General features: G+C 42.4%; 1 protein-coding gene across 1 annotated transcript in view; it reads right to left on the bottom strand.

Annotated features, from left to right (window-relative positions):
- Window positions 1–15,966, bottom strand: part of DNAAF8 (dynein axonemal assembly factor 8) — an 88,452-nt gene that overhangs the window by 40,396 nt on the left and 32,090 nt on the right. Inside the window, exons 14-16 of the mRNA XM_071814950.1 lie at window positions 11,529–11,723; window positions 2,934–3,050; window positions 563–707 (exon numbers count right to left, since the gene is read on the bottom strand). Coding sequence (XP_071671051.1) covers window positions 563–707; window positions 2,934–3,050; window positions 11,529–11,723 — 457 coding nt within the window. The remainder of the gene's footprint in view (window positions 1–562; window positions 708–2,933; window positions 3,051–11,528; window positions 11,724–15,966) is intronic.

Raw genomic sequence — 15,966 nt, 5'->3', positions numbered from 1 at the left:
TTGTCACCCCGCAATCTTAACCCTCGACACCTCTTGATCTCCTATCTCAGACTATCTTCTGATGGTGACATTACAGGATGGCTAGATCAGTACTTTTGCCCATGCCTCTAAAGCTCCATAAGCAATGGGGTAGGAGAAATTGTGGAAGGGGGAGGCTGGATTTTCTGCAGCTAAAACCCTCAGGAAGATCAGTGGGAAATAATTTAGTGTATTTAACTTACACGAGTCTAACCCTGGAGCTTAGGCCACTGCAATCTGGGAAAGACTACTGCAAAGGAATGGCAACTGAAGTGGTTTGAGACACAAAAATATATCAAGGGCTAAATTTCAACTCATGGGTATTCAACACTGGGAACAGAAGAAAAGAAACAGCCCAAGATCTTTTATCATTTCTTTAGGGAAAGATATAGGAACTGATAAAGCAACACTCATGTAAATCTTATACCCTTTCCCCTGTGCATGCAGCACCACATCATTGTTCTTCCTTGGCACGTTTAGTGATCTTTGCCTTTGCCTCAGTATCATCATGTGATGGAACCTCTGAAGGAAAACTAGACCTCACCTGAGCTGGAGAGCAGCACGTCCTGCTGAGGATAGAGCAGGCGGAGTCCACAGATATCCAGACCAGAACTGAGTACCAGCTGCAGCATGTGATGGGTAGCCAGGGGACTTTGGAAAAGAGTTTCAAAGAGCAATGCCATGGTAACCTGAACAGCAAGAGCACATTGGAGGAATGAGCCAAAAGCTTCCAAGCCCCCAATACACAGCTGTATCTCTTCTGCTAACCTTTAATTCCCATGCTTTACCTACATCCTAAGAGCTTTACTTTATGCTTATGTGCAGTTCAGCACAGTTGGATCTTAGCTTCAGATTAAATCTTAACTATCTATGATAATTAAGTTTGAATCAATTTCTGCAGATATAACTGTGCCTTTTGTCACATAAACCTACTAATAAAAAACTGCAAGTTCTCCTGGGCAGAAACTGAAGTGTTTCATTCCTGCTGCTCAACTTTGTGTACTACAGAAAGTTAGTTAAATAATAATAGGCCAACTGGTTTTTCCTTTACACCTACAAAAGTGCCAAAAATCAACATTAAAAAAAAAAACCAAACAAACCAAAAGGCAGACACATCACTGGTACTCTCCCACATTTACCTTTTGAAACCTTCTTTACCAGACTAATCCAATTCAGCCTACACTGGCGTGTAGGAAGACACACATCAATACATACTGAATGTCTATACCCAAAAGGGAATAAAATGACTATTACTTTCCCATAAGAAGAAACATATTGTTTAAAAAAGCAGGCACTTTATGACAGGAAGTTGTGTGGTGCTGTGGGTAATAAATTGTCTAGCTGTAGATCAGACAAACGTGATTGTACTGGCCTCAAATTTGTGCACAGTTCTCCTGGATGTAAAGCAACACAACGCTATCCCCAGCAGCAAGTTTTATGGCTACAGTGAACGCCAAATGAATTCATCACTATTGGACACTTTAAATGAAATGCTACTCCCCTATAAACACATTCTGAGGCTTATTCCATCATGATAAATGAAGCTATAAATTTACTCAAATCGTAAAAAAGTGGTCTAATTAGGAATAAAAGCTCTATTTCTTTATGTTCATCTAACTGAAGCTCTCCTGTTATTAACCCACTATTCACAGCAGCCAGTGAAGAACTATTTTTCTGTAGCTGCCACGAGTGTCCCTGGGGCTTGACTGGGTGGGCCCGGGGCCAGCTTTGATCCTGCAGCTGTCCCGCACTGAGATCCCGCCGTAACCACCCATCTCCCCTTTGCTTCGGAGCCAGGCTTTGCTCCCTGTCTGAGCTTTGTTGCAGGTTTGCCTTGGCCCAGTATACGCGTCACTAATCCGGCTGTTATCCAGCTAACTTTCTGGCTTGGCCTTGTCACTACAGACTCTTGGCTGACCATGGTTATTGCTGCTGCACCTGCCCTGCTCTTCTTGCTCGGGTGATGCGGGACTCCACGCTGCCTGCGAGGCCACTGGCCTTGCCTGCCTGGCTGTCAGTCTCAGCTCCTGTCTTGCCTTCCCTGCCAGCACATCCTGCCCTTGCTGTGAGAGTCTGTACGGACCCACTAACAGCACTGCCGAGGCAAGTCGAGGAACTTTAACAAAGACATGAGGCACTTCGCAGTTGCACCAAGTGCCAGGTAACTTCAGTTGCTAATTGTGGACTTCATGCATCTTCCAGGACAAGCCTGGTACACTCTCAGCAACTGGTCAGGCTTGCTGCGTGCTCCTGAAGAGCTTAATATATCTGCATCTCCCTGAGTCAATGCTAACAGGGAACTGAACTCGGTCAGATAAAACATGCTGGTCTGTGTTGCACAAGAGATAAGAAAGGCGAGTTACCAATGCTAACAAGTTATCATACATGGGTAGAGATCCAGTACTTTTTGGTATGCACTCCTAAACAGAAGTAAATATCAGCTAATTGAAGTTACCTTAACTTTCTCTTCTTCTGGGGTAAAATAAGTAGAATTACTTCCAACTTGTTCATGCAACACATACACAGTTACTCTAGGTCAGGCAAATAGTACCAGAAGTTTCAGGCATTTTTTTTAACATTTCTGAATGCAAGTTTAAAGACAGTTATGTTGCATGTTGGCTTGCAGTCAAGTGATTTTGGGTTGTCAAAATTTTGCATACTTCACTGATTTGCATCTGGTTGGTAGGAATTTCTTCAACCTGCACCTTCCATAGCTTAATATTCTGTGGCTCAGAGCAATCAGCACATCGATACAGATGACACAAAATACTCACCTGATGTATTTAGGTCTGAGTGAGAAATGCTTCAATATTTATACAAAACCTCAAGACTGAAATATTCCAGGTCACTTAATAATATCTCAGCTTCCCACATCATCCCACAAGTCAGAAAGGAGCAGCTGGGGTTTTTGTTACCTCAGTGTCTGTATCTCTACAAGCCTCGATGTCACTGCTATGAGGGAAGTATTCTTCATCAGTTTCAACTGTCTGCCAGTAAAATCCATTTGGCACCACAAACACCTTCTCCACTGCCTGGAATGCACAAAGGACACCTCTTACCTGTGTTATCCTGATGCCTCAAAATAAAGGGCTAGGAAAAAATAGTATTTTATGGCTAGAGAGCACAAAAAGATGCACATTTATGGATTAAACTCATTATTCCAGTGTTGTTAGTCTGTCATTTGCTTTCTCACAACCGTACCACTAGCTCAGATTAAGTGATATCCCAAGAATATGAATCTGCAACTGCTTCCTGAGAGACTCAGCGTTCCCAGAGTCAAACCCAGTGACCCTCCAACCTGCAGAGTACCCATGGACAGGAGCTGCATGCAAAAAGTACTGCATGATCAGGCTGAGCAGCCCAAGACCTTGATTCTCCACGTTGTGCTGAGCATCCAGCAGAAAAGAGCTTTGTGAAAGGAACGCTCTAATTAACTAATCAAATGGAAGGGTAGGGAAAAATGGCATGAACTTCTACATGCCTGTGACCAAAATAGGACATTTCTCTTGTGCTCATGTCACCACAAGTGACACGTATCTGCAAGTCTTATTGTGCAACGTACTCATGGATAGGCAAAAAGACTCTGGCATCTAGGTCGCAGCTTTGTAGAAGTGCAGCATTTCCCAACCTCAGCACCTCATACATTTTCTGGGCAGCCAAGCAAGCAACTTGTACAAGTGCAAGTTTAAGGATGCGTCACTCACGAGAATTTGCTGTGACTGCATGCTCAGTAAACAAGGCCATAGTCCAGGAACAAATGCAGCTTTTGAAAGTCATGTTTGTTAAGTTCTGGTTTGGGAAGAAGTGATGTTCACAGATATGCCAACATTGAACATTCCAGAAATACAGATGTGTTTAGGCAGAGTTCATAGTGGGCAGGATCCATTCCAAGAGCGAAAAAAAAATTCTCAGTTTTGAGACATAGGATCAGGTGGTGTATCTCAGAGTAGCTTCACTATGTTTAAAGACTCTACTTTGATTTACAGCAGTCATTAATCTGTCCTCATCTCATGGGGACATACCTTTTCAAAAAAAAAAAAAATAATAATAAAATCTCAGCATAGTGTCATCAGGACTTTTATTATGGATAGAAAATTGACTAACACTGCATTGAAGAAGCATCCATTCTGGATTATGAGGTCCATATAATACTGTTTAATTGTGTAACCACCTGAGATGGTTTTTTTTGCACTGCTTGGCAAATGATAGGCACCTCATATTATTCTATAATTGTTTACAAACAACAACCAGAAAATGAAATTAATTTGAATAATACTAAAGCCCATCTGACATCTGCCTTTCTGCTTCAGCAACCTTTTGTTTTCTTCACCCTCTACTTCTTGTGCTTCATGAGATATTTACCTAAAAGCAGAACTGGAGATTTCACTTTTCACCTGGTCTCAGTCAACACAACTACACCAAACAAAGAGCTTTGACATCTCTCAATGGATTTGTCCCTTTTGTCCTGCAATTCATCTTTCATTACACTTGGTTGCTGTGGAAAGTATCACCAGAGGAAAAGCAAGAAATTGTTTATTTAAGGAAACAGATTATCTCCTCTGTTTCCAATGTTCGATGCCAGCTCCAGCATGCAACACTGGAACAACGCAGTGAGCACAGACAAGCCCTACATAAAGGGGAATGCAGCAAGACCTCAGTCTTTGGGGGTTCAGGACGGTCCTTGAACAAACCTCAAGCCTATGAGCTTTCAAGAAGAAAGAAAAGAGAAGGGTCAAATGTGGTCAAACCAACTCCAGCCTCCATTTCCACAGAAACCTCCATTATAGCCATCCAACCCTAGTTACTATGCAGAGGACCCATGCTGGGAAAGCTAAGGTACAGAGCTGACGTTTAGGAAGCAGCACAGTGTGAACTGTGGATCAGGTGCAATCCCAGGCACACTGCCACAGTGTCGGCCTCCCTCCCCACCACAACACGGATCCAGCCGCTCTTTTTAAAGAATCATGGCCTGTGGGAAATTCTTACCGTGATCTGTCAGGTTCTGTTTTCTAGCAGCCAGTCTGAATGTGATTTCACAAAGCAACAGAAAATGAAACTTGAAAAGTCTTAGTTGCCCTAGAAAATCCTTTTCCTCATCGGTTAGAAAATGCACATAGATGGCTGCAGTAAGACAGCCCCTGCTTTGTCCAGTCCAGCTAAAATGTGCCAGTGGAGGAGAACTGACGCAGCCTGAGTGTGCAATCCACAGGAAGAATAGGAAGGAAGAAACTTTCCCGTTCATATAGAAGTGCATCCAGTCAGTTGTTATAATGTTGAGATGAGCCCTGTTTGACATATAATGAGTGTGACCCTCTGCTGGCAGTTGCATGACCTCACTCTCATTGAAATAATTTTGGTGATTTTGACACTATCTTTATGCTACTTTGGTGCTACTTTTAACCTTGTGTGAGAATTGTTTTAAGGGTAGGTGTGAGAATTGTATTGGTTTCACCCAAGAGCTGGTTCCTTCCTTATGCCTCCAACAACATTACAGTAGCTGTAAAGCTTCTGTGCAAACACAGCAGTTCAGAAAGCACCTCCCAGGCTGGCTGATGCATCATCTCTGAACACTGACCTCTCTTGGCAGGGAGAAGAGGAGACTCCCTCCCCACAGAACAGTGAAGAGGCAGATCCAGCCTTCCATACCTACCCAAAAATTCCTCTGCTCTAAGGCTCTGCAGACTCAGAGCACCGCAATAATCTCACACATCATGGTAAAGGCATTTTATACCAAGGAGGAAAGGTACCCTACAGTCAGGCAACAGCAGCCCCAGGGATACTTTGACTTAAGCTGTGACAGGCTGCAAAATCCAGCATCATTTAACCATAGCCATTGGCATGACCATGTCTCTCCAGCCCCTGCTGCAAGAAAGCAGGGGTGCTTACCGCACTGGTGTCCTCTCCATCCATATTGCTATGATCAGAAAGGGCAGGAAGGGAGAGCATGTTCATAACTTCCTAGTTGTAGTTATTCCTTTTCCTTATTTGTTTTGGGAGATAAATTCTGATTTCTGCTACCTTAAGACACTGGAACCATTGAAAGTGCACCATTTTTATAAAAAAATGTTAGAAAGAAACCCAGAGCTACTGCTTTGTTTCAGAAAATATTACTGAGATGAAGCCAGACAGCTATGGGAAAGAAATTCACAGCAGAACAAAAATGTGTTGTAAAATACTGAACAGAAACAAGAATAAGCACGTTTTAGAGAAGACTGGAGCAGCATGCAACAAACCCATGAATCTTTAACTGTCATACAGAAATATGACCAAATCCAAATTCTCTTCTTCTTGCTTACAGTGTGTTCTGTTCTCATTTCCGATGACAAAGAAATAGCTTTTGCTGTCAGATGATCTAAGAGAGTCTTTTAAGTTGCAGTGAGTCTTCTAGACTCCTTTCCAGCCACAGCAGGAAAACAGAAACTCCAGGAAGAATTTCTGTGTACGCCACAATCTTATCTCCTGACATGCAAGGGACTTTCCAATGCAAAGATCTGCTCAACCACTATCACTATGAGACAATACCCAAATCCCTTGGAGGAAGACGCTGCATCCTCCACTACCTTCAGAGACGAATTGTAAATTCTACAGGTATAAAATCTCTCCCTTTCAGCTCCACTAACCACATCAGTGGCTGCAGAGGATGCACTACTCTCAATCTAGCAAAGGCCTTGAAGCTAACACACAGGCAAGGCTCATGTCTGATGTGATTCACTAAGTATGCCCCTGAATTAGGTAGCGTTATACTCAGACTCTTTCCTCTCCCTACCATCATGAATCCCAACGGTTTAGTGTAGTATTCCTTATGGAATCCAGATGAACACAAATTTGAAAGTTTCCTGCACATCTTCCCTCCCCATTGTGCATGCTCACTTCACATGGCTACAGAAATTAGTACAGGAAAGGTGGAAGCAGAATAGGAATATCCCAGGCAGCAAAAAGGCTGAGGACAGAGAGGGCTAATTAAGAGTTTTGCCACTGAATATGTGCAGTTCTAATGACTGTATTTCAGGCAGTTTGAAGATGCATCTCACTTTCCCTTGCCCTCCCTTCTGGATAGGAAATGGGATATCTCAAAACATAGAAGAGAAAGGATGAGACACTAACTTCCACCCTTTCTGCCCATTGTGCATAATACTAATGGCTAAGTACATTAGCTTGAGAGTTCTTTTAAGCTGCGCTTTTCTGGAATAATTAGCAATGGCCACAGTTTAAATGTGAGCTATCAAATTTTAAGAAGAATGAAAAACTATAACAGTTTATTCCTCCCCAAGCTACGCCTTCATCTTTGTGTGAGCTCTGGCAGACATCATGGTAGTCCTTTCTCCTTTTAAAGGTTAGGGTTTTTTAGTTACAAATACCAACGACAGCCTGAACTCCTGGCCCCTCTAAAATCAATGATAAACTCCACTGGGACCCAGCGAGGGCCAGGATGTCACCTTCTCCCTCTGCCTCGTGAAGATACAGCCATGCAGCTATTCTGTGTCTGCAGCTATGCATTAATTTCTATAAATGCATATAGATGATTCCCCAGGACAAATGTCTCACTAACAGACAAGACATATCCGTGTGGAATCACCAGCCAGATGATGTGCTATCACCAAAGCTGTTGATACACCATTACCAGACTGCACAGCAGACTCGGGTGCCAGACACATGAGACCTGACCCTTAGCAGCAACTCAGATAAAGACAAGATCTGAGTGAGATTTGGAAAGCAAAGGGCAGGATGAACCTGTCCTTTTGAATCTCCTGGTTTACATCTTTACCCTCTATTTCAAACCAAACTGCTGGGCTTAGCAGCTGGCACCTGCCATGCTGCAAGGTGCAACATCCTGCTGGCTCTGGTTTGAGGAAACAGATGCAGAAGTGCTTTTCTGGGTGTTTTATCCCTCCCTAATGCCAATTCCAGCTGCTCAACAGTCAAAACCTTCAAGCTTTGGCATCAGGCTCAGCAGAAGCTTTGGAGAAGTAAAGTGCAGTCCTGAGCCATACACTAAATCTGAGAGCTTACAGCAATACGTAGATCAGGTCTAACAGAAGGCCAAATGCTGTCACAATCCAGGTAGCTCAGCCTGTGCTCTCCACCCACAAAACATGACTGCTCAAAGCTGTTAGTTTGCTGCTTCTCACACAGCACGAAAGGAAAAAGAGAGAACACAGGGGGCACTAACCCCAAATCAAAACAGCATAATTGACAGCACTGTGGTGCACTGAATGACAGCACACCAGGAGTTATTACAATCTGAGTTGTGTCAAAGGCAATGCCCATACAGGCAATGGTCTGAAGAGAGTTTGGTGAAAAGCAGATCTCCTTGAGCAAGCCCGTCACTAGCACTGAGGTTAAAAGAAGTTATGGTAAAAGGTAGAGGAAGATGGTGAAGCCACTCAGCAGGGCTAAGGCTGTGATGCTTGTCAATGAAATAATGTCATAGCATTCAAACTCTGAAGCTCACAGTCATCTTGTTGAGTCCATATTAAAACAGATTGACAGATGTGAAAGATCCTGCGGAAATACCCCTCACTCCCTCTTCAGAGACTGCACCTACAGACAGGGCAACCACATACCTAAATTAGGTGCCTTAAGTGCAAAGTAACAAGTGACACATCTGGACCTGTGTTTCCACAGCATGAAACAATGATTTCTAAGTTCACCACCAATGCATAGCTCTTCTGCTACACAGTTATTTCATTATTTGAAAAAAAAGTTTGCAACTTTCAAAGCTTGTGTGAATGTGTGTACATGCAGGGCTCCTCTGGTAACACAGTTGCCATCAACTCTCTAGCAGGGAAACCCCAAAAGTCTGAAATGCCGCATTAAAGAACTGCTGTACTTTCTGTGAGTCCACTCCCATGCATCGAACTTCCTGTTAGTTCAGTTTGTGCTGTTTGATGGTTTTGGCAGCACCGAGCATGGGGGCAAATTTAACTCCCTGAACCCAGTTCTGGAATTCTCACCTATGCTTAGACAAAACTGCATTTAAAAGAATTAAAAAATGGAGCTTTGCTTAAGTGAAAAGCAAGGAGGGAACTTTGTGTAGGCCTGCCCTTAATCAGTACTATTGTCTCAAAAAAGAAAACACAACCCTTGCACTGGGAGTCAGCAGGGAAACTACAGCAGCAGGAAGTAGGGGACTGATCACCAGGAGGTGCAACAAAATCGGTTTTCTGGAACTAAAAGAAAAAGTCTCATTCACCTTGACTTAGGGATGGACATTCCCCTTCTTCCTTGAAACCTCACTGACACAATCTCCCCATCCAATACTGCCATGGTCTGAATCCTCTGCCACGGCCGACACCTGGATAGGTTGAGAGTTCAAGGAGATGCTCTAGAAGGTGACCAAAAAGACTGTGACCATTAGGGGTTGCACCCTTTGGACAAATGTCCCAGTGGCCAGAAAAACTGAGAGAGAGCAAGAGAAATCCCATGTGCCTTAATGGAGCAAACAGGCAGAGGAAAAGCAGCATCAACACTAGCTACGTATCTTGTCTGTATCCCTAAGGTTAATGCTTGCATCTTAAGGCTTAACAGGAGCAAGTACTTTTTTTATGTTAAAATGAAGCAATCCTCTTTTCACTGGCAAGAGACATGGCCATTAATAACTTTCACAGGGATTACATCACTCCTAACCTAACCTGGGGTTTTAATGACTGCATTGAGTTTACTCTTCATATCAGAAGTGAATTATTGAAGTGAATTACTGCAGGTTAATAGGCTGTATACATAGCATTAATAAGAAAAGCCTCAAAGAAAAACAGCAAGAGAAAAGCAACTGTTTGGGGTCCAGAACAAACTGAAAATACACTAGACCAATTGACTGAAAACAAGACATGGGCTCATGCACCAGCAAACAACGTTAGATACGGTTATTACAATTACTGCTAACAATTGCTCATAAAAATCATACACAGAGCAAATCGGTACACAAGCAGACAGCAATTTTACCTGATGTTCTTTCTCCCTCCACTTCTACCCATTTGTTTCATGAACCTGTCTGGATTTTTGTCTCAGACTGTAAGCTACCTGGAGCAAAAATAGGTATTCACTGCATGCTTTTCCAACACATAGTAGCAAGTTCTTTGGTCTACTTAGTTTTCCATATACCACCTCAAAATAAATATAAATATATAAAAAGCAAGTATAGATCACTGGGCCTGTACAGAAGAATATGATATTGAATTTTCTATGCAGCACTTTTTGACTGTATGTTAATGACATTTGGGAACATTCTCAGTTGGTGCCACTTCATAAAGCTGCAGGGCAGACAACAGGGTTAGCTGCTGCCTGCTGAGAGTCTGGCTCATTGAGTCTTGCTTTGAGAAATCAGCTTTTCTGTTTAACTGCAAGATATATTTACCAAAAAGCCATGATACATAGTGGTCTCTGTGTAATTCAGGTCTGGGAACCGGGGTGGCACAGTGCATTTGAACTTAGGAAGAGAACGTGGTCTTTAAATTGACTTCAGTTTTCCTATTGCATCAAGGCAAAAATCCACACCCAGAAACTGCCTGCTATCTTGCTGCTTAATTTGTAATGATTTATAATTCCCTTAATAAGGGATTTGCATAAAAGCCCTGACTGTTTTAAATGATGCCTTATTTCATGCCTTAAAATGTACATCAGATTTATCTTTTACAAGTATGTCAGACTGCTTTATAGAACTTGCTTCTACTTGAAAGCTACAGTGACTGCAAATCAACAACATTAAGCCTCCTTTTCCTCTACAGAAGTGGGATAAACCTCTAGGCAAACTGCTAAGTGCACTGCTAAGCCCCTAAGCTTTCATGGCATTGATTCTCACAGAGTAATAATAATCCCCAAATCTGGTTGAAACTGCAGAAAAGTTCTTATGCTACATCATTTTCAGAACTAAACTTTGTTGTGAACCAGAATTGCAGTCTTCACCATTCCCTGGAATTGTGTCTCAAGGTTTTTGTTGATTTAGGTACATTGGGAAAAGACCACGATTGTCCAAAGGCTGCTGATATCATGGGAAAGAAATAAGTAGAATGTTCCCTCAAAAGGTATGGAAATCATGTAATATTTAGCACTTCTTTGAAAATCTGGCCTAAATATTTACACTAAGGTATGATAGGCTGTTAAAGGCCTAAAAGCAACACTAGTTGCCCTCAAGGAATAAACTCCCCCAGTAAGTACAATGAATTCTCATAACATTTCATTCACTTGAATGTTTGCTATGGAGCACTTGCTAACCTGACAGAAGTGGAAAAGTTAATTAACATTCTACTTATAGACAGCATGAAGTGAATGTTCTTGCAGATGTCTTTAGGCAGGCAAGTGATTTTAAGCACTTGATTTTAAGAGGTGCTATGTCCTTGTAATCTCATACACTTCAGTGGAAATCTGTACTGCTTAGAAGCATTTGTTCTCAAACTGTTAAAATCCTTCGCTAAAGCAAATGGGAATACCTGTTAACACTGGAAGAACAGCAATGTTTACTGGACCTGATCACAAAACAAATCACCAGAAGTCCAAGCATTTCTGTACAGTACCTGGGGATCAGGATTAACAGCAGTGATGCAACTGAGCAGGACGGAGGGAATTTCAGGAAGAAGTGGACACAGCTGGTTTTGGAAGAGATTGGCCAGTTCTGCCCTCCACCAAACAACATCTGGAAGCCACGTACAGGCTAGAAATGCAGAAATCTTCTGGTAAAAAATGGATGTTCCTTGTAGATCTTCTTTAGTCTGCAAAGAGGCAATGGTTAAAAAACATTGATGATGGCCTTGGGAACTTTCTGTTCTGTACCATACACGTGTAGGAGCAGTTTCTCTGTCTGCAACCATCCCAGCCTCATGCTTCACAAATCTACCCTACAGCTGCACTTCAGATTCTCCAAACCAAACCCCTAACGTAACACCCATCAGCCTCCCAAACCATCATACCCTGTATCCCTGCAACCAGAGCTCGAAATCAGCCCCTCACCCACAGAGACCACACTCCTCCCACCATCACCCCACAAAGTCTCTACTCCCAGGTCCAAAGACAGAATGGGAGGTCCTGATACTGTCTGGATTCCTGGCCCAGGAGATGGGACTTGAGAACAGATGCTGCCTGCACCAGTCCATTACATGCACCAGCTGCATGGAAGGGCTCACCCCATCACATGGGGATACGCTTCCACATAGACTTGACTCCAAGTGTCCCTTGGTGAAGGCACTGGGGAAATGAGCAGCATTCCCTTTCCACCAGAGCGCCCAACACACTCCAACTGCTCAGCTATAAAACTCCACCACAGATGATGACTGGCGAGTTAATAGCAATCTTCAGTTGGTGTGAAGACACTGGTATAAAATAACTGGCTCATGACACCCATTCAGCCCCAAAATATTATTCTGAAGTAAGTCACACACCACACTTAAAGAGGGAGAAAATGCTATAAACAGGACTGTAAAACAGCCCAATACAATGAAACATTAATTTGCAAGGGGTTTCACATGGATAGAAATGAAAAGATTAATTAATTTCAAGATTTAAAAAAATATTGATACTAATATTAATACATTATTATTGAATACTGCACTGCTAAATTACAGTTTTCCATCATTTAACCTCCTGTCTAAGCCCCTTTGTTCTTCCAGGTTGTTTCTTAATTAGCAGGACTGTCAGAGAACAAAACTGGTGACCTCAATAAGACCCAATCAGAAACTAACAGTATCAACAATTATGCAAAGAGTCTTCTCTACACCAGCTATTATCGCACCTAAAAACTAGAGCTCAAGAAGAAAAGGTCTGCAAAAAAGCCCCAAATCTAATGACAGAGCCTATGAGCTCTTCTGAGCCAGCATAAAACTGTTAAATGATGGAAGTGTACAGACAAGAACCATGTTGCCCTGCACAGTACCTAATTTGGAATGCTTAGTAGATTCTTAGAAAGCATCCACTGTACAAATCTCATTCCCATCAGACATGCTTGTAACTGCAACTTGCCCATCAGCATGCAAGAATTACAAGAGGTGAGTGTATAAGCCTTTGTTCTGACAACAAGTCAAGAAACCAAAGCCATGTCGAATATTCAAATTTACCTCACTTCTGTCAGTTGTTGGGAGGACAGAAAACAAACAAACACCCTAGAATTCAAGTCCAAAAAACTGACAAAAATGGGAGGTAACATAGCAGAACCACTTGATATAGGAATTTATTTCATTCTAGTTGAATAAGGCAAAAGGTTTAGCATTTGCCTTGAGAAAACACTACTACGTTTGTATTCATAACCATTAGACATTAGGATGGAGAAATAAAATGTGACAAACAACAGAAGACACATAGATGACAGTGAAGTGGCCAGCAAATAAGACACTGATAGCTTAGAAGTCTGGAATGTACCTCAGCTCCAGATACTAGTAATTGGGGGGAAAAAATTAAAAAAAAGCAAAGCAACAAAAAGCCGCAGCAACATATGTAACATGAAACTAGCAGACTGTCTTGGTGCAGTTCTTGGTGGTGAACTGTCTGCTAGAACAGCCAACAATCCACAGGATCAGATAACATCAAAGCCAATGAGACTGATAAATGCACTCAGCATGTTCAGTCACACCAAGGTTGGGAATTAGCAGTGGGACAAGCTGGGGAAAATGAAACCTTGCCTTGTTGACACAGATTGGTCCTTAGGCTCTTAGACTATCAATCCAACATCTGCTGTAAAAATCATATTCATATTATAAACTGAAGAAAATCTATGGACAACTGTCATTTTGCTGCTGTTATGAGACACGAGTACAGATACACATAGAAAGACTGGCATTTCCCTCCTAGCATCAAGCAGGCACAAGTCTGTACCTAATATGTTGCATAGTCTTGTACATACCAGTTTTTGGCACTGAAAATGGACTCTGGACTCTACACATTAACAACATTAAAATATCAATTTGTTATAATGCTTCTGGATAACATTTATACTTCTTGGTACATCTTTTTAAATAATCCAAAAAAGTAACTAGAGTTTCCCTACATTCTTACAGCAAATAGATGCAGCAAAAATGCCTGGAAACATAGTCAAATTTTGAAGGTAAGCCCTGATAAGTGGTTCTCTTCATGGCCATAGGAGATAACTGGAACAAGAACCACATCAGAATTTTGTTATCTGATTCAATCATTAAAATGCTGTACGTTAACACTACAGCAAGAGACTGAAGTGTGAAGAATCAAATCTACCACATTTCTCTCCAATAACAGTTGAAGCTGCTCAAGGGAAGGAATGGGGACACCAGACCAGTTGCTCCTGGTTTCCTTGTCTCTGCTGTGGCTGACGTTTCTGGAAGACTTTTGTTGTTCCTGTCAGCTTGGATCTCTGCTGGGGAAAGAGCAGCAGCTTTGGAAATGCCTCAAGAAAGCAAAACTGATGAAAGTCATTGTTACCAAAAAGATATACGGTAGAGCTTCTAATGAGAAGAAACCTCCGTTACACACAGTCTTGCTTTGAGGAACATCATCCAAATGCCTTGTATGTTCGGTGCTGTGCACACCAGCTGAGCTCAACAGCAGTGGCAGTAACTGTAAATGGGACAGCAGAATAGCATTTACAATTTATATGCAGACCGGAGACTCTGTATGGCTCGTTCCACCAACCTGGGACACAACCCTTTCCAGCTCCAACCGAATGTTCAGAGCAGCCTGACCCTGCAGCTTCCAGAGTTCATTCAAGTACACAACACCAGATGTATATTTTGAATATACTCAGTGCTCAATAATTTTGATGCTTCGGCCAGCTCCTCAGTCAAGATCAGCAGGGAGCAAGGCGGCAAGTGGACAGAAGTCAGGCCGGTCTCTGTTCCTCCAGTCTCTGTTCCTCTGTTCCATAGAGAAAACATCTTGAATTCAGGTGCCTTAGACAGAAATCAACATTAAGCCCTTGTCCAGTCTGCCAGACTGCTTAGTGTCATTAGCCTGGCTGCTTCTGCCAACAGGTGCTCAAATGCTAACAGAAAGGTTGTCTATTGTTTTTGGGTTCTTTTTTTTGGGAGTGTTTTCATCATGACATTTGTTGTCAGCATCAGTCATTTGCTTGCAGGAGCACTGGAGCCACAGCTGTCATACTCCAGGCTTTATGATACATCATGGGAAATTTAATCTTTACTGCTCACAGGCAGGCAGCTGCAAGTGAAGAATGCTTTCTGCAGCTGAGTAGGGGAAGTTTAAGCATGTTTTTAAAATATGTTAACACCTCCTCTTCCGTTTAAATTTCACATATGAATCGGATACCTGGGGCCTCCCTAAGACCACCTGCTATTGGGTCCAATGGGATCTTTTCAGCATGGAGGAAGTGTCAAGAATGAGCACATATCATTACATTTCCGTTAACATTAACGAGGTGGAACAGGCAAAAATAGAGTAGAAAATCCACTACCAGCTCACTAAAGCCATAAGTGTTGCTTTGAGCCACCTGAAGCTCATCAGCCTGAACAGAGCACAGGGCCAGCATCTCACAGGTTATTCAAGCAAGTGACCCACAGGAGATCTTGGGTACACAATATCACTGCTCGTGATACATACCTGGGTACATTTTCCAGCAAGAGTCAGCTACACTGCATAGGGAGGACGGGTATTTATACCAGGCAAGAGTAGCAATAACACCTAACAAACTGTCTTCAAAACTGAAAACAGAACAAGATGCTCAGAGTATCATTTTGTATCATATTAACTCTGTGAAAAGACAGACCCAACAAACTAGGGCCCAGAGCTGCTATTTCATAGCTCTGCTGTTTTCAGGACGTAAGCTCATAACATGCCCCACATTACACTGTGCCACCTACATGTGCTACATCTTCAGCTTGTGCGCTAGACCTTTCAGCTTGGTGTTTCACTGCACAGCACAGACCCTGTAGTCTACCAGAGCTGAGGGAACTGAGTCTTGGGTCCTACCTCCTGGGACCAAATGGCAGACAACATGCCCTCATGACATGGATAAAATGTAAGCGCAAAAACACATAC

This window comes from Patagioenas fasciata, chromosome 15 (genome assembly GCF_037038585.1).
Source record: "Patagioenas fasciata isolate bPatFas1 chromosome 15, bPatFas1.hap1, whole genome shotgun sequence".
NCBI classification, from domain to species: domain Eukaryota; kingdom Metazoa; phylum Chordata; class Aves; order Columbiformes; family Columbidae; genus Patagioenas; species Patagioenas fasciata.
The sequence above is the reverse complement of the archived record's forward strand: the minus strand, read 5'-3'. Positions and strand labels throughout refer to the sequence as shown.